Raw genomic sequence first — 24,741 nt, forward strand, 5'->3', positions numbered from 1 at the left:
GTCTCTCTCTCTCTTTCTCTCTTTCTCTCTTTCTGTGTTTAACTTTTGGTTTTTTTGTTGGTTTTAGCGATGGAAGAATTCTCAGCGAACCTTTCATGAAATTACCTTCTAAAAATAAATTACCGGATTATTACGACATAATACAAAAACCTTTGGATATAAAGAAAATATTTAACAGGATAGAAGATGGAAAAGTAAGCTGGGTGGGGGGTGGGAAGGGGGGGAAATGGAAAAAAAGGAGGGAAAAGTTTTATTCTGACTCTTGTTGTTGTTTCAGTATTCGGATTTTGACGATTTGGAAAAGGATTTTACTCAAATGTGTAAAAATGCTCAAATATACAACGAAGAACCTTCTCTCATACACGAAGATTCGATCGTCCTTCAATCCGTGTTTACGAACGCGAGACAAAGATTGGAACAGGATGCGGAAACGGATGAGGTTAAAGGTGATGATGAGAGAATCCCGTCGTTCGGATTTTATTATTTTTCGAATTTTATTTATTTTGGATTTTTTAAATTTTCAGACGGAGGAGACGAGGATGGAAATTCCGAATCGGAATCCGTTAGAATGAAAATAAAAATAAAAAGTGGAAAAGGTGGAAGAGGAGGAGAGGGAAGAGGAAGAACGAGAAGGAGGAAAATTCAACCAAAGTACACGGATAGCGATGACGAAGACGAAGATGATTGATTGGAAAGAGGAAAGAAGAAGAAGAAGAAGGAGGAGGAGGAGGAGGTGGTGGAAAAAGAAGAAACAAAAAGGAAGAAGAAAATAGAAAAAAAAAAAAAAATTTTCGGTCGAAATGATTTTCGCAGCGCACAATGCTTGGGAAATTCGAGTTTTTCTTTTCATTTTTTAATCTTTCCTTTTGGTTTTTCATATAGAACGGAAATGACGTCGTCGTTTGCGGGGGGTAGAGAGGATAAAGGAGAAAAAAATGAATTAGGATAAGAGAAATAATAATCTAAAAAAATGCTACTTTTTTAAATTTTTTATTTATTTATTTTAATTTCATGACTCGATGATTAATGTTAGATAATTTTATTATTATTATCACTGTCGATATTGTCATCAATATCATTATTATTATTATTATTACTAATGTTAGTCAAAGTATAAGAAAAACTAAAATAAGTATAAAATGTAATTCAATAGTAATAAGTCAAGTTTTATTTTATTTTATATGAAAACGCGTTTCGAGTTAAAACGAAATATTATTATTATTATTATTATTATTATTATTAAAATTATTGTGATCGTGCAGAAAAAAAAATGATTTGAACGCCCTTTGTTCTTGTATGATTTTATCGTTTTGACTTTTATTGTAAATTTATCCTCTCTCTCTCCCCCAATGAAAAAATGTAAACTTTTTTTTTTTTTCAATTTATTTATTTATTTATTTTAATTTTATTGCATAAAATTTCATGTTGAATAATTATGGGAAAAAAAAGACATAAAAAAATTTAATTTTAATAAAAATATAATTTATTATTGTCAATTAAAATTTATTTATTTTTTTTCATCCTTAATGTACATCCTTATACACAGTATACAAATTTCAATTTTCTACCTAAAAAACATCGAAAATTTTGGCCAAATGTATCAGAAAAACATAATACCCAAGGAGGTATAGAAAAAAATAAAATTCAAACAATGGATTCCCGCTTAAAATAAAATGTGTGCCAGGTAAAATATACAAGGTCGTCCTACTTAGCGTAAACAGTAAACAAGGTCGACCTTGGTTGAAAAATCGTGACCATGAAAATTTTCACAAAATTGAAATGTAAAACCAATGGCCTTGTATTCAAGGTCGACCTACTTTAGAATAAATCGTAAACGTTGGATTTTCGCGGTCATTTTTAACTTAATTTTTAATCGACGAATTTTTTTCCGATGTATCCGTAAAACATAATATCCAAGGAGGTATATCGTATAATAAGATGCTACGTTGGATTCCCGCTTGTAAAAAAATGTGAATTTTATATTAATAATAATTTTAAGGTAAAAATATCGAAAAATTTTACCAAATGTATCAGAAAAATATAAGATACAAGGAGGTAAGGAATAAAATAAAATTCAATATATAAATATAAAAAACTAATTATATTACAATAAACTAAATTCAATAGAACAAAACTTTTGATACATATATATATATATCTTATAACTAAATTGTTAAATAAAATTAATTTTAATAAGTACACATGACGTATACGCATGTCAACTCATTTAATTCTAATTATTATCATTATTATTGACATAAAAAAATAATGTATTTAATTGCTATAAAAAGCTATAAGTTTTATAGATTATAAAAATAAAAAAAAAAATTATTATTATTATTATTTAACGTGCGAAATTTTCGTTTGAAATTTTTTTTTTTTTTTTTGTTAACCCAGGAGAAATGCATTTCGCACTAATCTCCCCGCCCGGTAGCAGGAAGAGTAGGGGGGGACTCAGCCATAGCTAATACCCCACTAAAACTCCTGGATGTGCTTCACTGAATTTTTTCCTGTAAAGTAGGGGGGCGGTCGCAGGAGTATGACCCGCATTTCACCTTCAACCTCCCCCCCCCCCTCAAAGTTGGAATCATCAGATCTGCACTCGCGAGGGCGGAAGCAGATTCCCCCCGTTAACTTTGAAAAAAAAAAAAAAATTATACAATCACAAAATTGATTTGGTATAAATGCATTTTTTTTTATTGTTTTTAAGTTGTTTATAACAATTTCTTAATTTTTTTATTAATTTTTGGCACAAAATTGAATTAAATAATACATTTTTGACGAAAAAAAATAAAATAAAATAATTTTAATAATAATAATAAAAATGTACAATCATTTAAAAAAAAAAAATATGTATACATACATATACACATATATATGTATATAGTTACAACAAGGAGATCTTATGTCTAAAAAATTTAAACAGCATCTGCAGCTGCTGCTGTTGCTGCTGCAGCGGCAACAGCAAGACATTCACATGCTGCTAATAAATTTAATAAATTTTGTTTATAAAAAAAAATGACTTTTTCTTTCACGTTAAAAGTAGTATTATTAGTATTATTTAAAAAAATATAAGAAAAAAAACGGGTTAACCGTCTCACATTCATTATTATTTGTTTTGTTCGTAATCTTTTTCCCTTTTTTATTTGATTTTCGAATAAAATTTTATTTATTAAAAAAAAATATCTACGTAAATTCTAATCTCGTAAAATGTATAAAAAAAATTAATAATAATAATGATAATAAAAATCGAATAAAAAATTAAAATTAAAAAAAAAAATAAAAGTTTGTATATGTATATATATATATATATGTATATGTGTGAGTTTGTGTATAAAAAAAAATAAAAAAAAATTGTTTCCTATCAATCATTTTTGTAAAAGGCGTAAAAAATTATTTATTTTTCTTTTTTTATGGCAGCGATCGATCCATCGATCCATCGATTTTAAGTACTCGATAATAATTAGAGATTATTATAATACTTTAACATTTATTTTATGTAATTTTCATTTTGATTGAGCATTCTGAGCAATGAGCTTGTAAGAGCGAGACAATATAAAATCCTGAGAATGATTACAATGAGATAATAATAATAATAATAATAATTCATTGAGCATTTTAACAAACGAAACGATTTTAAAAATTATATAGAAAAATATATCATATCGTGTTGCAACCTAAAAAATTATAACAACCTTTTCCTCCCTTCGTATCATCATCCGGTTCGTCATTTTTTTCTTCCATTAATTTCAAATAATTATTCGATGGATGATTATTATTATTTTTTTGATTTGATTTTTTTAAACGTTCCGATTTCGAATCTACGACGTCCATTCCTGATGATCCATCCGTACACCCAATCCGGGAAAAAAAAAAAAAAAAAAAAAAAAACAAAAGTTATGCAAAATAAATCAAAAAAAAATTTAAAAAAAAAAATGATTGATGACGTAATGAATCGAACCTTCGTCTTCTTCTCCTCCGTCTCCGTTCCCATAATTCCCGGGACATTCTATGGATCGAATTATTTCTCCATTTAATTTATTTATTGCCAAACCCGGATTAAAATATAAATTTTTATTCCAACCGATTGTTTTCGTTGTTAAAGATTGAAAATTGGAAGTGTAAAAATTATTTGTATTTTTTATTTTCAAATCGACCTGTAATCAAAACAAACAACAACAACAACAACCATAATTACAAAATGAAAAGTCTTTATGTGAAATTACAAATTTTATTTGTTGTTAATTACCTCCACCATCGATTAACATTAAAAAAAAAAAAAAAAAAAAAAAAAAAAAAAAAAGAATGCCCAGCCGGCTTAAAGAAAAAAAAAAAAAAAAAGGAAGAAAATTTTAAAATTATTTATCATCGACATTTTTGTTTTTGTTTTCCTTCTTCTTCTTCTTCTTCTCGTTAATTATTTACCATTTTCATCATGTCTTCCAAATGCGTGTTCCACGAGTGTTCGGAAAAAACATCTATTATTGTTTGTATGAACCAAGTTCCGGTAACTCTATCCCTGTTTGCTTTTCGTCCCGGGGGAACGGGACAAGCAATGAATATATCAGATTGGGATCTTATTTTAGTTTTCCTCGGTGGATCTCGTACTTCTCTACTGTCTTTTTCGATTCTATTCGTCGGAATGTAATTTTCCAAAACGACTCCGGTATCCTCCAAAATACCCCTGGAAAAATAAAAACAATCGTTAAATACATTTTTTTTCATCACTTTTTTTGGGGGGCGGGATTTTTTTCATTCTCGTACCTGCACGCTTGAAAGAAAAACATTTTCGGTTTGTGTATCAAAGCTTTGCAAGCATCGTTGTAAAAATACCCGACGATGTCATTGATGGCAACCGTCAAACCATCGATTCCTACAATTTTACTATTGTCTTCCGTGTCACCCTCTTCACCGTGACTCATGAAGGTGACAACGACAGAATCGCATTCGTTTAATTCGTCCCTCTGTGAAAATCTATTCGTTATTTCTAACATTTCCTAAGCGAAACCAAAAGAAAAGAAGAAGAAGAAGAAAAAAAAACAATCATTATTATTATTTAAATTTATCATTAACATAAAATTAAATGAGGAGAAAAAAAATAAATAAATAAATAAATAAAAAACCTTTTTAGTTTTATTCCTATGCACTTCTACAACGTAAAATAATTGTTCTAATAATAATTTAAGCCTATATTCATCGTTATCAGCGCCGTACCTAGTCTTGTATTCTTCCGAATCGTCAAAATCAATATTGTTAACTATAAGTGCGAAACCTCGAGGATTTGAATCCATTTTATACGTTGGCGGACCTATATCTTTGAGTTCTTTAAAATTCGATGCATATTTTACTTTAACTGGAAGAAATCTTTCGCTAGGCCAAGCTATGACGTTGTCTAAAAAGCCAAAACAAACATGACAGTTTAATCATACTCTAAATAAGAGTTTAAAAGTAAAATAATGCTGCACATATATGAAAAATTAAAAACTTACGAGTAAAAGGAAATTCGCTTCCTTCGAAAACTTCTTCTAAATCTTTCATGTATTCTGGATATTGAGACAGAGTACACACATGTGAGGTATCTAATGTGAAATCGTTGAGATCTTTAACAATGTCTAAATTACTCGTGTTGTTGGATGACACACTCGGATTACTCTCAGTGCTTTTGTGAGAAACAAAATCTTCGTTTTTAATTTTCCTACTATCGATCGATATGCAACCTCCATCTTTTAACAAACATGAATCAGGTGATGTCATCGATGAATTTCCTATTTCAGATTGTTTGAATTTCATTTCTGTTTCTGATAAAATTTGAGCCAATTTCAAGTGACCAGTCGAATTGAGAGAATTTTTTAAATTGGCAAAAGCCAATGGTCCCCTTTTTAATATTTCAGTGTATAAATCCGTCTTTTGTCTTTTTCCATTGTGCGATGGATTCTAAAATCGAAATGAAAAAATTTTTTTAAAACTTTTTATGACTAATAACATTCAATTGAAGTTATCATTGAAAAAATTAATAGACATATAATACACCAAGGCTAATAATCAACTAACAAAACAGGATGTAATAAAGACGACAAAATTGAAAAACTCGAACCATAATTAAAACATTGGGAATAATGCCAAAGAAATTATTAAGCGGTAAGAATAAAAATTGTTGCTCGACAAAAAAAAAAAAATTAAACTTTTATTTAATTACTAGCCAAATAATAATAATAATAAATTTAATTTGTAATTTTGGAATGACTGATATACATAATTACAAAACAGTAAATATTGTTGCATCATTAAAAAAAATTTTTTTATTTATGGGTTTTATCCCCTCGAGTAAAAATTTATTCTTTTGTTTTTAATGATAATTATATAAACACCAAAAAAAAAAAAAAAAAGAAAACAAAACAAAAGTTTTTCGATTATAACTAATACATTTTGACATTTGTCAACGACTTAAATGATAAAAAAAATTTATTTTTTTTTAAAAAAAAAACTTGTTGATGGACAACGTAACGTTATGTCATTAATTTCCTGGATTTTGTGATAAGCGTTTAAGCTTTTATATTAACGCAAATTTAAACTAAAATGATTTTTAAGAAAAAACACGTCATAAAAATCAATTTAAAATGGAAAAACAATTTCCCCCCCCCCCGTTCCTGAAAAATTAAACGTTTTCTTTCTCTAGCTATAGATGAGTCATTCCATAAAAATAATGGAATTTCAAAAGGTCAATACACTTAAACTATTAACCTTGATAATGAATTTATTATTTAATTTATAATTTTGTAAAAAAATAATACAAAAGAATAATAGCGAAAAAGTTAAAAATAAATTCAATTTAATATCGAATAAAAAAATTAAAAAGGGTAAAAACTTTATAAACAAGTTTGAATGAAGGAGTAAAAACAACCGCATATGTAACTCGATAAAAAAAAAAATATTTTTAAAATATACACACCAATATCCTGTTGATCATTCGTTCGTTAAAAACATTTTTATTTAATAAATCCGGCACTAATTTATTAAGATCTGTCTCTTCAACTAAAGTCGATAAATTAGAAAGAATGGCATCCCGATGAATTTTCAACATTTCATACGAACTTATCCACTTGCCAGTGGCACGAGTAAACTTAAAATATTCCATAGAGTATACAAATACTCAGTCGCGAACGCAGCGCTCCTGTGTCGTTTATGTAACTAAAATGTGACGTGGCTCCAGTTAACTCCATATTTATTTAAACAAATCATTTTTCATCAATAAAAGGTTTTTAAAGGGAAAAAAGAACAAAATATTATACTTAATATTAACAATTTTAATATAATATTAAATATATATATATATTTTCTTTTTTTATATACAAAAAAAAAAGTTTTTTAAAAACAATTAAAAAACGATAGCTTATTTATTAATTAATGGCACATACATACATACATACATACACGTTACACGTTCGATTAAAAATTACACATAAATAAAATCTTTTTTTATTTTTACACAATAATTTCCTTATTGATATAACTTTTATATATAATTTTGTTAAATATTTTTAAGTTCGATTACTTCAATAGAATCTAAATTCATTTTTTGTTAAACTTTTTCCTCTCCGGCCATTGGCGGTGTCGAACGAATAAACTGCGAAAAAAAAAGAAAACGATTAAAAAAAAAAGACTATGACGTAACAAAATCGTGATTAAAATGATAATAATTTAAATTAAATAATGAATAAAATTAAAATTTATTTATTTATTTCTAAGCGTTATGATGTCATAATTGTTAATTTGTTAAAGTCCGGCTTTATTTATTTATTTAAAAAAATTTTTTTTTTTCGGGGTGGTGGTGGTGGTGGTGTGCGTGTGGGGAGAGGGTAGAGTTAGTAGATGTTAGTAGATTTATACCTGACGTACCGAAACCGTTGTTGCCGTGCAAGAATTAGCTCTGTTCCTAAAAATGGCAAATTGATATCTTCTTTTTATTTGAGAGATCACCTGTAATAAAAAAATTTTCTTTTTTTTTCCACTTCTTCTTCATTTTTTTAAAAACCTGATATTTTCCCCTATCCCCAGATGCCTCCCCATTAAATGCAAAAAAAAAACGATAGTGATGATAATAATTATTAACATTATTAAATTTCACTTGTAAAAATTTTTATTGATGTTTTAAATAACCGTTAACGATACCCCCCAAAAAAATTTATTATTATTATTATTATTCTTATTATTATTATTAGTATTATTATTTAAATGCCAAACGACCTTTGTGAAAAATTTCGCAGTCGTTTAACAGACAAAAAAAAAAATGATTAAACAAGTTTCGACAAGTCTGGACAAGTCTGTACATGAATGAAATTTAAATCTCTGATTGATAATATTGAAATTCGTACACAGCTTTGATTATTATTATTATTATTTTTTGTTAATTTCATTACGATACAATGAGGGGGGGGGGAGAGGTCGTGAAACGAGAACGGATTTTACCTGAAATATATTATTACCTGCTCACGGTTGTTGTTGTTGTTGTTGCAATAAAATTAACGGAATTAAATTAAAAAAAAAAAAGGGGGGGAGGGGAGAGCAATGGAATCAAAATTAAACCGAATGAATTTTTTGAACCGTAAATTAGGTGTCAACCTTTTTTTTATTTTTCAAAAAGTAAAATCCTTGTCTGGAAAAGATGTGAAAGGATGAAAGGATGAAATGAGTAAGAAAGGAAAAAAAAAGGTAGACAACAGAAAATCTTATATTTAACCCCTTAATTAAAAGGATTTTGAAAACAAGAAGGAAAAAGGAGAGAGAGAGAGAAATTTGTTTGTTTTCTCTCCATTAAGAATAAAATGACATTCTTTAAAAGGTAAAGTTTTAGTTACAAAAACTCCTTTTTCCTCTTCTGCCACGACATACACAGTAAAGTCTTTGTTTCTTTGAAATTTAAAATGTCTGTTCCATAGAATAATAAACAAATGAAAATGAAAGGTTTTGTATATATAGAACGTTCGTTGGAAATGTTTCATGTCATTTTTTTTTCGTTAACTTAATAATAATAATAATAAATCTTTAACGAAAAAAATCGGTGAAAACTTTTTCGAAAACTTTAAAAATTTTAAATTCGACCATTATTAAATAATTAAAAAGATCTTAATAACTTTTTTTGTTTTTTTCGGTAATGGCGACCGAAAAGAAAAGTAGAATAAAAAATCCCTTTAAAATTTTTCCTCTTTATAAGTAGTAGTAGTTGTAGTAGTTTTTAGTTTTAGTTTTGAAAGTATTTAACAATATGGCGGTCGTCGCGGCGGCGACGATGGCGGCTGAGGCGATGACGTCACTGAACGGCCAAACCGCAAATTTTACCGGAGCAAAAAAAAAAAAAAAAATTTTTACTCACCTCGCCATTGCAAAAGCAAAATAATGTGGCGACGCAAAGACCCTGGAAAAAAAATAAATGAAAAAGTTCTAAATGTTAATTAATATTTAAATTTTTTTGGCGCGAAAAATTTATTATTAAAAATAATTATTCTAATTCCACGTTTTTTTTTTTTTTTTTTTTCGTAACGACTTTTTGTACGTAAAAAAAATTAATTAGTTTGTTTGTATTATTAAAAATGGATAAAAATTCATTCGTACCTGGAGACTCGCAGTTATGGCAGATAAAACTTCGTAAAAAAATTCCCATGCGTGACCTTTTTCCGGTCTGAAAGGCGTGAGAAGATAATGTAAACCAAGAAGAGGAACCAAAAGTAACGTTGCTCTAAATGCTTGTAGTAAAGTTCTGGAAGGTCTTTGAGATCCCACGTGGGGTCCTGACACCAAAACAATCAAATCAATAAATCGATCGAAGGGGGGAGGGGAGGGAGGGTGTAAAATTCACTTACCTGCTCTTAATTTGGTCATGAGTACTCGAACGATATTACATAAAAAAACTAAATTTAAAACCATGGATATGAAAACAGGTACGACGAGAACGTTCGTATATTTTGTTTCGTTCATCCAACAACTGAAGAAAAAAAAAAAAAAGAAAAATGAAAATTTGTGGTAATTTTTTAACGGTTAAAAAAAAAAAGAAAGTATAAGGTTACTGTGTTATTTCTTCTCCTTGACCGTTGGCACGTAGGCTCAAATAAACTATGATTGCAATTCCAGGTATGGCCCAACCTAATACAAACAACCATCTCACCAAACGTTCTTCGCTTAAAAATGCATTTACTAATAGGGTGTGAAGGTAAAGACCCTCGCAAAGCATCCAACTGTAATTCGTCATAAGGAAATAATGTAGAACGACGTGGAATATTCTACAGGCGACCTGAAATTTAAAAAAAAAAGGGGGGGTGAAGTTGATAGGGGGTGGTGGTGGTGGGAAAGCCGAATGAAAACTTTTTCCTCCTTCTCCTTCGGGAGGAGTTACATAAAAGGGAGAGAAAAAAAATTTTGTTTTCTTTTTCCTCTCTCTCTCCTCCTCCTCCTTCCCCTTCCTCCCCCACCCCCAACCCCCGCATCCTCACGAAAATTAAATTTGAATAAAAACTTTTTTTTTTTTTGCTGTTGTTGTTGTTTGTTTGTCTGTTTGTTTACAAAAAATCTCGGAAAACCTCGAAGGTAATAAAAAAATGGAATTTTCTTATTCGGTTATTTACTCGCCGACAATAAAATTGAAGGGGGAGAAAGTTTTTTTTTTTGCGGGGGGGGTGATTTTAGAAATCGAAACCTTTTATCAATCGATTTGTTTTGTTTTCCCCAATGTAAGACGATTTTTAAAATTTTTTTTAACTTACTCCATTTTCTTTAATGACGTTCGGATCTCCGAGTATAAATCTATACCAAATAAGCCAAAGAGCGTTATTAACGGCAAAACTAACGAATAAATGTATGTGAAGCGTCGTTCTAGAACACCTGAGAGATCTGTAAATAATAATAATAATTATTATCAACATCTTTGCGAAATAATAAATAAATAAATAATGACGTCATTATTATTACTAAATAATATCCGCGAGGGTGAATGAGAAAAATTAAAAAATTTTCCTTTTGTTTTCGAGTTTTTCCGATAGATGTCTTTGAATGATTATTTATTTTTTTTAATTTTCTCGATTTTCAAAAACTGTTTTAAAATTAAAAAAATTTTCCTTTCTGCTGCTGCTCCTGCTGCTGTTATTTTTGTATTTTTTACTTTCCCGCCATTTCTCTCTCTTTCTCTCTCTCTCTCTCTCTCTCTCTCTCTCTCATTCTTTTATATTATTACTTAAAAAGACTAAAAACGACTCGGGCCATTTGAATAATTAATTTGAAAAACATGTGAATAAAAAATAACTTTCGATCATGTTCTTTTCTTTTTTCCATTTTTTTCCCCCTTTTTTTCTCTCACTCGAACAAGAAAAAAATTTTTAAGGAAAATTTTTTGAAATTTTTATCATTTTCTTTCCGTTTCCTGTTTTCTCTCTCTCTCTATTTTTCTTTTTTTCGTAAAATTTTCTCACACGTCAAAAAATTAAAAAATTTCAATTTGATATATTTTTTTTTTTTACCTGAAAAATTTTTTTCTTTCCCCCCCTCCCTCCCTTCTTATCATTAATTTTCTATTGCTCGAACGATTCTTTCACTCAATCATTCATTCATTCAATCAATCGTTTCAATCCACCGAGCGAGAGAGAGAGAGAGAGAGTGAAATTAATCGTTGTTTGAAAATCAATTAAATTAAGATAAATGAAAAATGATTTTTTTCAAATTTTTTTCTCCCTTTTTTTTCAAATTCGAATTTTTTTTTTCTTTCTAGAACTTTCTTTCATAGTTTCTGCTATTAAACAAAAAACAAACAATAATTTTTGCAAAACCGGAAATAAACGAAAACAACAAAGATCATACCCCTAATAAAATAATTTAAACATTTTATCAAAAAAAAATAATAAAAACAAAAAAATTTTTTACAAAAAATTCATTCGTCGATTGATAAAACAACTGTTGTAAAATTATCATCATTATTATCACAATTAATTATTTAAATAAATAAATAAATAAATAAATTTTCATTGTTTTCTAATAAAATTTCACGCAAAATCCACTACGAAAGAACAACACGAAAAAAAAATTTTTTTTTTTTCAAAAAACGAAAGGATTAAATTTAAAAAAAAAATGAATACACAAACAGACAAACAAACAAACAAACAAACAAACAAACGAACAAACGAAAGAATTGAAAAAAGAGGAATTACTTACTTGAAATACGTGTAAATAGCAAGCGAAGCTAAAAGAGCGATTAACGATATTAAATATCCGATTTCGTAAATTTGATTAATCGTCAACCGTGCCTGAAAGTATAAAAAAAATTTTTTTTTTTTTTTTTACAATTTCCGGGACATTCCCGTGATGTAGATAAATTACCGGATAACATCCTGGATATAATAATAATAATAACGATAATTAATTAGAATTAAAAAAACGATCGCGATCGATATATATATATATTTTGTCCAGGTGTTTATCCAGATACGTATTATTTTTTTTTCAACTCCCTAAAAAAATCCAGGTTTTGTTTCTGGAACACAACAATGTAACAATGATTTTTTGTTGTTGTTGTTGTATTTTTTCAAACGTACTAATCCTTTTTTTTTTTTTTTTCAAATAAACAACCGGAAAAAGAAAAAAAAAGGTCAGGAAAGGAAAAGAGGAAAAAAAACGTGGTTTTTTACGAATGACCGAATTCGTTGGAAAAAGAAAAATAAAATAAATAAAATTTTTTTTCTGGAATTTTCCACGTGGAAATTCCGTTTTTTTTGGGGGGGGGGAAAAATACCTGTTGAGATTTTTCCAAAAAAAAAAAAATCCGCCATTTTGAAATAAAACGAAAGGAAAAATACGGGAAAGGATTCATTTTTATTTTTTTATTTATTTTCGAAAAGAAATTTAAATTAAATTAAATCAAAAAAAAATTATCCAGGAAATACAAAAAATAAATAAATAATTCCAGAATATTCCGTCTCCAGCAGACGATTTGCCAATAAATTCAGAATTCAAAAAATAAATAAATAAATAAATTTGATGGGTAACATCAGTTATTCTTTTCCAATACGTTCCCCCCCTCGGCCATTTTTTTTTTTTTCTCCTCGACAGGGAAAGCAACATAACGAAAAAAAAAAAAATTTTTTTGAATATGTTACCGGATAATTTAAAAAAAAAAGAAAAATTTATCATAAAATATAATGAAATCAAAAAGTCTCGTAATAATAATAATTTTTCATTTTTTTATTATCATCATTATTATCTTATTTCATAAAATGATGATAATCAATTTGATTAATGATAAAAACCTTTTCACGCATTCTTTCGTTCCTTTTATTTTTTTTTTTTGCTGTTGCCGACACTGTTTGAAAAAAAGAAAAAAAAACTCACCGAAAGATCTTCTTGATCTACGCATGTCGTGTAATTACTCCATGGTTTTTGCGTTTCCGGATGTTTGTACCAACTCCCGTTCGAATCGCATTCTTTATGCGCATAAACTATTAAAAAATAAAAAAAAAAATTTATTATTATTATCATTATCAAATTTTCGCAGGTAGTTGTGGTAGTAGCAGTAGATAGTAAAAAAAATTTTAATGTTTTATTATTATTATTATTGTTATAAACAATAAAAAAAAAAAAAATTTTTTTTATTTTCGTGCGAATGTTGTTAAACTATAATATTGTCGTCGGTCGTCGTCGTCGTCGTTTAACAATAAAACACAAAATAAATAAAAACATAAAAAAAAATTTTTTTACCCCAACCCCCACATCTCACTCCCACACCCTTCATTAATTTAACCGATGGAAATAATTTTTTTTTTCTAGAATTTTCCTTAGGAAAAAAATCCTCATCATCATCATGGTCGTCGTCGTAATCGATAAAGCGTTTATAATTTATAGCAAAAAAAAAGAAAATATTTTTTAAAATTTTTATTTCGTCGTGTCCACATACGCACACGCACATCTTGAGATGATGATGATGATGATGATGATGATGATGATAATGATTTATTCGTGTGGGAGAGAGAGAAAAAAAAAATTTTTTTTTTATGTACGCAACATAAAAAAAAAAAACTTTACGGCGGTTTATACGGTGCGTTTATTACGTGGACATAAAAAAAAAGGGTCGGAAAATTTTTTTTTTTTTTTTGTCTTCTGCTAGAAAAAAATAAAAAAGACAAATTGTTATGATAATAATAATAATAATTATTTAAAGGAAAATTTTTGATTTTTTCCCGGTTCAAAATGATTTTCCTCCTATAATGTAGTAGATGCGTTAATGTTATGAAAAAAAAAATGGCGGTGAAAAATATGATTATGGTTATATATAATAATTTAAAAAAAAAAAAAAAAATAACGTAATGAAACGTAACGAGATATCGTTTGTTACGGGAGGAGGGAAAGAGGAGGGGTAAGGAAGCTGCTTGTTAAATTTTTTATAAAGTCGGTTAAATTTATTCTAGAAAAAAAAAAAAATGTCCGACGAATGAAAAAAAAAAAAAAAAAACAAAAGAAAAAATAAATTGTTCAGAAATTTTTTTTTTTGGAAAGAAAAGAAATTATAAAATTATCCTTCTACTCCCCACTCTCACTTCAACTTTCATCCCCCCCCCATTTTTTTAAAACAAAATTTTTTTAAATTTTCCACAACCTTATTAATTTTCTAGTTTGTTTTTTTGTTTTGTTTTGTTTGTTTTGAATTTTTATCTGACGGAAACTTTTCTTTTTTTTCGTGCAAGCGTTGATAAGTTTTTCTTTTTTTTTTTATTCCCTGGAATTTTCTTTTTTTTTTTCCTTTTTTTTGCGTGAGAAATTCGTTCCAGACGTCATGGAGAAGAAAAAAATTAAAATTATCGAAGAATTTTAATGATTTTTTTTCTTTTTTTCCCCCATCAACAGTATCGAAATTTTGTCCAGCTGGAAATATTTTCGAACGATGGAATTAAAAAAAGTATTTAAAGAACATTCCAGAATAAAAATCAAATGACCAAAAAAAAAAATTAATTTGGAGAAAGGGAATTGAAAAAAAAACATAATAAATATTTGTTCCAGTGCAAACCAATTCCAGAACAGAAAAAAAAATTCAATTTTCTTTTATATTTTTGATTTTCTCTCCCTCCTTCCTCCTTTCCCTCCTCCTCTCCCCTTTCAAACCTATCACTAAAACATTTTAAATATTTAAGTTGAACTCTCCAGTCTTTTTTTCTCCAAGAAAAAAAATAGTCATAATAATAATAATTCTAAATTTTTTTCAAACCTGGATAACTTTTCTCTCCCAGTTTTTTCTTTTTTGACATTTGACATTTATATGTTGAATCGGCAAAAAAAACTTAAAATTTCACGTCATCATAAAAACATCTCGTTCAAGATGACGATGATAATAATAATAATTAAAGTTCCATAAAGAAAATTTTTTTTTGGAAAAAAATGAAAAGTTTACTGAATCGAATCGATAAAAATAAAAAACAAAGGAGGAAAAGTTTGAAAAGAAAAGATTTAAAGAAATTTAATAAACCAAAAAAATTTTTTTTTTTGGTTTATTAGTTTAACAACAATAACTGGAACTGGAACTGAAACTGGAACAACTGGAAAAATAATTTTTTTCTTCTGCTAATAATATTTTTTTGAAATTGTAGTTTATTAATATTTTTATTATTTCACTACAACAAACGATTTCTTTTTTTTTTGATTTTTGTCGCTCGACGTTTTTAAAATTTTATTAAATTATTATTATTATTATTTGATAATATACAGCAGAAGAAAAGAAAATTAAATAATGAGAGAGATAATAATAATAATAATAATAATAATAATAAATGAAAAGAAATCACAAAAACAAAAAAAAAAGAAAAAGTTTTTTGACAGGTGTTTTTATTAATATAAACCTTCCGAAATCTTTCGAGCTCGAGTTCGCTTGCCTCCCTCCCTCCGCCCGTTTAGTTTTCCCCTTTCGTACCTTTTCCTTTTTCCGGTTTCCTTTTATTTCCTATCCACCTTTATAACTTTGTTTTATTTTGTTCTTTTTCCTTTCTTTTCCTTCCTTACTTTTTTGTTTTGGCTTAAAAACACATAAACAATAGAAAATATTAAATTTTCTCTATCTTGACTGGAAAATTTTTTCCTTTTTTAAAAATCCTGGAATTGAGTTTAAAATTTTATTTATTAATCTTATTATTATTATTATTATTTTATTCATTTGAGAACATCCGCTTCCAGTTTTCGATGAAGTGTCCTGAAATTTTTCGTGTTAAAATCTCAAAAGTTTATTTATAAAAAAAAATGTATTATTATTATTATTATTATTATTTTTTTTTTTTTTCTTAATACGTGGGTCGTTCCAGCGCGAGTTTTTTTTTTTACGTTTCCTGGAGTTTTTTTTTGCCTTTTGGAGCGTTTATTACGACGACGGCGTCCTTTTTCCAGTCCTGCTCTCCCACGACGTATTGTTATTTTTATTGTTTTTACTCCTCCACGTAACCGCCACAATTTCCTTTTTATCCTTCTCCCCCTCCCCCCGTTACGTCTACGATACTCCCACGGTTTACTGATGATACTCTTAAAAATTAAAAAAAATTTTTTTTTTAAATTTTTAAGAGTATCATATCCGGCTGGAAACGGGTTTTTTTTTTTTTTAAACCGAGTAGGTGTTTGTTCGTAAAACCTACGTTTGTTGATTTTTTATTCAAAATTTAATTATTGAAATCTTCTTTTTTTATACAAATATATGAAAGAATATTTAAAACCGGAAATAATAAACAACGAATCCATTTCCGGTTGCGTTGTAGTGTCACGTTTAAAAAAAGAAAACATTTTTTTAAATAAGCTAAATAATTGAATGACTAAACGGGGGGAAAAAAAAACTTTTAAAAGGGAAAATTCGTGACGTAAACAACATCGACGACGACAAATGTCTTCTGCTGTTTATTTTGAAATCTTACACTTCGTACGAAAAAAAAAAAATAAACAAACAAAGTTAATAAGCAATAATTCATGCATCATCGTCATCGTTCCAGAACGTTTTTCCTTTACTTTTAAAAATGTTTTTCTTTTTTCTTTTTTTGACTTTTAAATTAAACTTTTGGAAAAATTTTACAAGTGAATGTTTTTTGTTTTTTTTTTTTCACGAAACAAAATAAAAAAAAAAACAATAAAATGTTTTTTTTTTCTTCCTTTTTCTTTTCCAGTTTTGTTTTTTCAACTAATCTGGATGAAAAAAAAAGAAAAATCTGTTGAAAATTTAAGAAGATGGAAAAAAAAGGAAAAAAAACTGGAGAAATAAAAAATCACGTGTAGTTATTTTTTATTTTCTATAAACTCTCAAAGAGATAGTTTTGTGATTTTGTTTAAATTTCATTCTGGGAAAAAAAGGAAAATTCAAAATGGCGTCTTTTTGATTTATACGAATGAGCGTAAAAACATTCGCAATAATTTAATTTCCTTTCAGGTTTTTTTTTTTTTTGAAAGAGGGTAGAAAGTTCCTAAATGTTCAACATGAGAAAATGATTAATAATAATAATGATAATAATAATAATAATCTCCACTGGAATATATGTCGTGAATATTGAATGGATGGATTACCCAAGGAGTGGTACAACCACATTCCAAGGTTACGACAGTGGATTCGTGCATGGTTCTGTACGGTCAACAAATCCATACTGACAGAACTGTGCCAGCCAACAAACCGGATATCATCCTGAGAAGCATAATGCGGCGGAAAAATGATGTGTAAGGTGATTGAAGTATCCGTACCGGAAGGAAAAAAACAGTCAAAGAAGCGAGCAAAAGGCTGAAATAACCAGGATGTGGGGAAAGTAAAGACAGAAACGATTCCGGTCATCGTGGAAGCAGCATCACTGGGAGCCATGATGCCACATTCAATAAAAGGAAATTTAAAGAAGATTTTGAAGAACCTAAAAGAAGAAGAAGAAACCATCCAGGAAATGGCGTTAAGTAGGATTGCCGACATCTTTGGAAAATATTATAAAATACCACCAACGAAATTCGAGCATTTATACCTAAGGAATCAGGTAGAAACCTGGAATAAGGACTTAAAAACTCCAAACAAGTACAAAAAATCTTTTCATGTTTCAAAATGAAAATAATAATAATAATTTTCTTTACGAAAAAACAATAAAAATCGAACGAACATAAGTAACAATCGTAACGTAAAATGTTTCAAATTAAAAAAGAAAAAAAAAAATAATAATGTGAGTTAAAGTAACAATAAAATAAATAATTATAAAAACAAAATGTTATTTCTCGCCTAAAGTCATAATAAAAAACAAACAAACAAAAACGTAACAAGTTATTGAAAAAAAAAAAAAAAAAAAAAAAACAAAATAAAAAACATTTTTCTTATAAATTCAACAGGTTCGGCGGCCATTTTTGTTTTTCAAAAAAAAAAAAAAAAAAAATGTTTTTTATCGTTAAAAAAAAAATTTTCTTCGTAAACTTGAATTTATTGTTTAAGTTTTTTTTTTTTTTAAAAACTTTTTTCTCTTTGTGAAAAATTATAAAAATGAAAATGGTAAAATAATAATAAATAAAAAGAAAAACTTTAATAACGATAAATATTGTAAAAAAAATTTTCCCGCCATTTATCATGATTTATTATTACTTTTCATAATTTCAATTTTTAACCGCTAGGAGTCGTTAAAATCTCAAATTTAAAATTTATTCAAATTTAAAATGGACGACGTTATTCTCTTAGAAATTTTTTTTTTTCCATCGAAATTAAATCATTATATTTATTATTATTATTATTATTATAATTACAACAATCGTTTGTTTTAATCACACAACAACAACAATAAAAAAACGTGTCAAAAATATTTCGATAAATTTCCCCCCCCCCAAAAAAGAAAAAAGAAAAAAAAAATTTCACACGCAAAACAAAAGGGTTTACATTAAATATTTCGGTTTGAATTTCTGAACGCACCTGTTGAATTCGTATCCGCAATTAAAAAAAAAAAGGGAAAAACCACCGAAAAAAAAAATGGAGTCGTAAAAAAAAGAAATGAATTATTAATATTCATAAATAAAATTTGTTTGTTTTTTTTTCTTCTCCAGAATATATTAAAGATAATGGAAAAAAAAAAATCTCGTAACCTGAAAACGTTTTAAAAATTATTTACGCATTCATCAATTTTCAATATTCAGTAATCATTCACTCTCTCTCTCTCTCTCTCCCCTCTCTCCTTCCCCCTCCCCCCTCTCACTCTCTTTTGATGTTTCAAAATGTTTTTCACATAAATAATAATAATAATAATAAATATGCATGAATTTTATTTAAACATGTAAATTCGTTACGTGAAACTAATGAAAATCCGTTAAAAGGATGAGTGAGGGAGAGAGAGAGAGAGGAAGGGAGGGAGGGAGAAAGGGCAAAGGTCAAACAAAAAAAAAATCAAAACGAAAAAAATTATTATTATTATAGGACGTAACTGGAAAATTTTCCAAAATTCACGACGACGGAAAAAAACGGGATTTAAAATCTCCAATTTCTATTTCTATTTCTCTACTGGAAAATTCCAGTTTTAAAAATCATACGAAATTGATTAATGATGTTATTATCATCATTATTAGTGATTGATTGATTGATTGATTAATTTCTAAATCAATTTCTTTTTTTCCCCGTGATGTTAATAATAATAATAATAACTTTAGAGAAAATGAAATTAAAAAAAAAAAATTTTTAATAATTTTGACGTCACGAACGAAAATAGTAATAATAATAATAAATAACGACCGTTAAAAACGAATTGGAAAAAAAAATCGATTTTGTCTCTTTTCCAGTCTCTCTCTCTCTCTCTCTTAGCGGAACGAAAAATATTAATAATAATAATAATTTTTTTTCGTTATGGAGACGCGCGCGTGTTTTTTCCACATTGTTGACGTTTAGAAAAAAAATAATTAAAATAAATTACCGTAACGAAATGTTGAAAGTTTTTTTTTTTTTTTTTAAATTAATTTCAGGTACGTCTACGACGCGACCATGATATAAATTATATATCCTAGAAAGAGAGAAAGAGAGAGACAGAGAGAGAGAGAGAGAGAGAGAGATGAAAAAAAAAACATGGAGATTTTTATCTAAACGTTTTAAAAAGTGACTTTGTCTTTGACATACATTTAAATTTTCTTTATTTCCTTTTTCTTTGTTCCTTTCATTTCCCCCCTTTTCCACCCCTATCCCTCTTCCCCCCCGCTTGGGAAAAATAAGGGTTGTTTAGCCGTAAAAAAAAATGACATATTGATTAAAAAATAAATTTTTACTAGTAGTAGTAAAAAATTATAATTTTTATTACGAAATAAAACCGACGCAAAATTTATATAAAACGTAATGAATTCCGAAATTAGAATTCAAAGGACACACACACACACACAAAGGAAGGTTTTTCCTTTGAAATAAATAAATAAATAAATAACTTATGATGATGATGATAATAAAAAGAATAAAAAAAAATTGTTCCCGATTTCACTGAGGCTTTCGCACACAATGGAAGGAAGAAAAAAAAAAGTTGTGGGGGGTAATAAAAGGACAAAAAAAATGGAAAATGACTCAAAGGAAAAAATCATTCATATTCATTTTAAACTTTTTTTTTTTTTACATAAACATTTCAATAGAGATGACGTAAAAAGTTTAAAAAGTTGCATTTACCATATAAATATATAATATTAAAAAGATATTGACAAAACGAAAAAAAATTTTTTTTTTTTTTTATCGAATGCGATTGAAAGGTTTAAAAAAAAAATTTATTATCGGGGGGAGTAAGGGGAAGGGGAGGAGGGAAAGGAGAAGAAGAAAGAGAACGAAGTAGGTCGTGTGTGGGGTGGGGCGGAAAATAAAAAAGAAATCTTTTTTTTTAATGTCTGGAACCTGGAAAAATTTCTTTCTTTCTTTCCTTTTAATGCCACGATAAAAAAAAGGAAGAAGAAGAGATTTCATTTTTTTTTTTTTTTTAATATATATATATTTATATATTTAAGGACGCCATTTTGAATTTTTCATTTTTGTTTTTTTTTTTTTTTTTGTTTTTTTAAAACCTTTAACCGTGTCGAGAAATTTTTTTTTTTTTTTTTTTAAATAGGATCCGATTACATGACGTGAAAAACAAATTTTATTATCATTATTATTATCATTATCTTTTTTTTCCCCCTGATATTTTTCTCCAGCCTTATTCCCATTTTCTCCTCCCTTTCTTTCCCCCCTCGATGGGTTTTCTTTTAAAATTATTTCCCTCATTCTTTTTTCAAGGAGAAAAAAAACAAAAACAAGAATTAAAAAATAATTTTATCATCATCGTCATCATCATTATTATTGTAAGTTTCAGGTATGGCGTTTGTAAGATAAAAAAAATTTACTGGAGATAATTACAAAAAAAAAAAATAAAAAATCTGGAAAAAATTGCTGGAATTTGAAAAAGTTTGAAAAGATTTTAACTTTTTTTTTTCTTTAAACCGATTGAATTCTTCTTTTGTATAATAAATTATTATTATTATCATTATTATTATTATTATCAAGTACAATAAATTTCCCGGAACGGATTCGACGTTAGAATAAGTGTGTGCGTGCGTGTGCGTGCGCGTGAGATTTAATTCATTTTGAAAATAATGTGTGGTCTTGTCATCACTTACAAAGGTGGTAAATCTTTTCATTTTTTTTTTCTTCCGAATCTGACATTTGAAAAGTTTTATTAAAAAAAAAAAAAAGAAGAAAAATTGATCAATGACGTAATAAAACGTGGAAAATTATTTCTGTGTGTGATTTAAACGTGTTAAATTACTTCAAACGCTATTTTTCACATAATTTTTCTTTTTTTTTTCTTTTTCTTTCTGATAATGTAACGTTTTAATTTGTAAGTTTACTTTCTTTTAAACAAAAAAAAAAAAAAAAAAAAATTCATTATAAGTTTTGAAAGGAAAAAAAAAGAAAAGTTGATGATGGAAAGAATAAAATAAAACGGAAAAATGAAATCGGATGGAAAAAAAGAAAGAAAAAAAATTCGTTAAAGGTCAAACCAAAGGTTAATAATTAATGTTTCGCTCAAGGTAAAAAAAAAAAAAAATTTTCTTTTTTTTCTTTCTACATTTAAAAACCGATAAATTTTATACTGTTTGATTGCGTAAGAATCATTTTAACCGTAGAGCAGTTAATGGAAAACAGATTAAAATAAGAGAGAGAGAGAGAGAAATATGGATGGATTAAGAGACGGAAGAGAGAGAGAGAGAGTGGGAGAGAGAAATGGGGACGGATTAAAAGACGGAAGAAAGAGAAGAGAGGGCGAAGGTAGAAATAGAAAAGGAGTAAAAGAGAAAGAGAGAGAGAGAGAGAGAGAAGTAGGAACGGATTAAGAAATAGGAAGGAGAGAATGAGAGAGAGAGTGAGAAATGGGGTTGAATTTAGAAGAGAGAGAGAGAGAGAAAGAGAGAGAATCAGACGAAGAAAATTGAAAGTGGAGGGAAAAGCGAGAGAAAGAATAAAAGTTACTAGTAGAGAAAGGCAGAAGAGAGAGAGAGAGAGAGAGAGAGAGAGAGTGAGAGAAACATAAGGAAGGCAGAGAGAGAGAAAGAAAGAAATATAGAAAGACAGAAAAGAGGCAAAGAAAGACAGAAGACGGGTAAAGGTAGAGACAGAAAAAGATAAACGGAGGTCGAGGCAAAGTAGAGAGAGAGAGAGAGAGAAAGGATAAAGCAAAAAAGATTTTTTACCCTCGAATGCTTTGATACAATATTTAAAAAAGGTGAAAAAAATTTTTGAAAAAAAAAAAAAAAAAAAAAAGGTTAAAAAAAAAACAATTAAACGGAATTTGTTCCGACAGCAATTTTCTTTTTTTTTCGCCTTCTTCTTCTTTCATCTAAAAACATCCCGCAGAGATTTCAAAAGGGAACGAAAAAAATACAAAAAAAAATTTCAAGAGTAATAATAATAATAATAATAAAAATCGTATTTTTATAAAAACAAAAAAGAGAAATAAGAAAGAAAAAAAAAAAAAGGTAAAAACGAATAAAAAAAATCTTCCTTCTGGTTGGTTGCTCTATCTTACAGCAAAATTATTTTCATGTTTATTTTATTATCATTATTATTTTTTATTCAACTTCCCCCCTCCCTCCCCTCACCTTCACTCCACCCCGTTGATTATTCTCATTATTTTCTTCCATTTTTTTTCGATATCGAGGTCGGTGTTATTTATTCGATATAAAATCCCAATTTTTTTTTTTTTTTTACTTATTTACAAACGAGCAGACGAAAAAACAAAAAAAATGATTTTTCACGTTATTAATACCCCCCCCCCCCAACAAACAACAGCAAAAGGCAATCGAGAGGAAGAGGGAGAGAGAGAAAATATCGACCAATCAAAACCCAGATCGTTTCTCATTGGTAGATTACCGAGTCTTCGTATTAAAAAAAAAAAACAAATCGATCGCGATAAAATTATTGAATTTTCTTTATTTATTTTTTTTTTCGAGTTCGATATATCGTATCGATAATTCATTCGATTTTTTCTTCGTTTTATGTTGTTACACTTTTTTTAAATATAAAATTTTATTTTTTTTTCTCAAAGGAAACCTAATCGCAAATAAAATAAAATAACATAAAAAAAAAACAAATTTTATTACCTTTGTTTGTTAACCTTAATCGTATTATTTCGTAACTATTTTGTCTTTATTTAACCTCTCCTCCCTCCCTCTCCCTCTTTCTGTCTCTTTCTCTTTCTCCCTTTTTTTTATTCTTTTCTTACTGTCGTAAATTTTGTTTTTTTTTTTTTTTGTGCATATTTAAATCCTTTCGTAATTTTTGACACAATCGGTTTACACGACAAACGCGGCGATTCGTACAAAAAAAAAAAAAAAAACTACGTAGGAAATGATGACGTAACAAACAAAAACAAACGATTCAAAAAAATTATTTACTCATTATTATTATCATTATTATTATTATTATTATTACCGTCATTAATCCGTCATCGGTCGACAAGTTGTTGAAATATTTTTCACACGTAATAATTTTTTTTTTTTTTGCGAGGGAAGGGAGAGGAGAAGGGGGCTTGAAAAAGTCTTTAATTTTCGATTATAAATAATAATAATAATAATAATAATAATAATAATGTATTCCGGTGAGAAAAGGCGAGGGGAAGAGGGAAGAAAGTTCGAAAGTTTAAAAATTTTATTTGCGGTTCGAAAAGAAAAAAATATCATGAGAAGCAGAAGAAAATTTTTTTTTTTTTCGTTGAGGATTTCAAAACGGAAGTTTATTATTTATTTTTCTTAAGATTTCCTTCCGGTTACATTTATATATATATAAATAATTTATTTACCTAGAAATCCCGGAAATGTCATCTCACCGCAGAAACTCCCATTATTACCTTTCTAACACACAAGCACACACGAAATTGTTCGCGCCACAATTTATCTTACACACTCTCTCATGTTTATTTAATTATAAAACGCAAATTGTTTAAATTGTTATTTAATGTTTGAAATTGGTTAAATCGAAATATAACAACAACAACAACCAAAACAAATAATACGAAAGATGATAAAAGAATAACAACAACAACAACAACGAAACGATAAAAAAAAAAATGGCGGATAAGGTAAAAAAAAAATTTTTTAAATTAAAATAATTGAATTGTTTTTAATCCCCCGTCCCCCCATCCCCCCACCTATAAAAATACAAAATTTTGCTTTGTTTGTACGTAATTCTCCTAACAAACAAAAATTTACTTCCGGTTTTGATTTCATCGTTTGAAAAAAAAATAATAATTG

General features: G+C 27.8%; 3 protein-coding genes across 3 annotated transcripts in view; 1 reads left to right on the top strand and 2 right to left on the bottom strand.

Annotated features, from left to right (window-relative positions):
* The window catches only part of Phum_PHUM428050 (uncharacterized protein), a gene marked incomplete at both ends in the record, with an annotated part of 1,534 nt that extends 846 nt beyond the window's left edge, over positions 1-688 (top strand). Inside the window, 3 exons of the mRNA XM_002429283.1 lie at positions 68-194; positions 278-446; positions 525-688. Coding sequence (XP_002429328.1) covers positions 68-194; positions 278-446; positions 525-688 — 460 coding nt within the window. The remainder of the gene's footprint in view (positions 1-67; positions 195-277; positions 447-524) is intronic.
* Positions 689-4,413: 3,725 nt separating this feature from the next.
* Positions 4,414-7,135, bottom strand: Phum_PHUM428060 (Caspase-3 precursor, putative; the record flags this gene model as incomplete). The annotated part of the gene is made up of 5 exons (XM_002429284.1): positions 4,414-4,684; positions 4,765-4,997; positions 5,124-5,392; positions 5,490-5,934; positions 6,950-7,135. 5 exons carry the CDS (start codon positions 7,133-7,135, stop codon positions 4,414-4,416), a joined length of 1,404 nt encoding a protein of 467 aa, XP_002429329.1.
* A 444-nt stretch (positions 7,136-7,579) lies between these two features.
* Positions 7,580-24,741, bottom strand: part of Phum_PHUM428070 (class B secretin-like G-protein coupled receptor GPRcal1, putative) — a gene marked incomplete at both ends in the record, with an annotated part of 20,821 nt that continues 3,659 nt past the window's right edge. The window contains 9 exons of the mRNA XM_002429285.1: positions 7,580-7,624; positions 7,897-7,977; positions 9,317-9,412; positions 9,610-9,785; positions 9,858-9,979; positions 10,062-10,285; positions 10,755-10,881; positions 12,193-12,284; positions 13,366-13,457. Coding sequence (XP_002429330.1) covers positions 7,580-7,624; positions 7,897-7,977; positions 9,317-9,412; positions 9,610-9,785; positions 9,858-9,979; positions 10,062-10,285; positions 10,755-10,881; positions 12,193-12,284; positions 13,366-13,457 — 1,055 coding nt within the window. The remainder of the gene's footprint in view (positions 7,625-7,896; positions 7,978-9,316; positions 9,413-9,609; positions 9,786-9,857; positions 9,980-10,061; positions 10,286-10,754; positions 10,882-12,192; positions 12,285-13,365; positions 13,458-24,741) is intronic.

Source organism: Pediculus humanus, genomic scaffold (genome assembly GCF_000006295.1).
Source record: "Pediculus humanus corporis 1103172108195 genomic scaffold, whole genome shotgun sequence".
Taxonomy (NCBI): Eukaryota; Metazoa; Arthropoda; class Insecta; order Psocodea; family Pediculidae; genus Pediculus; species Pediculus humanus.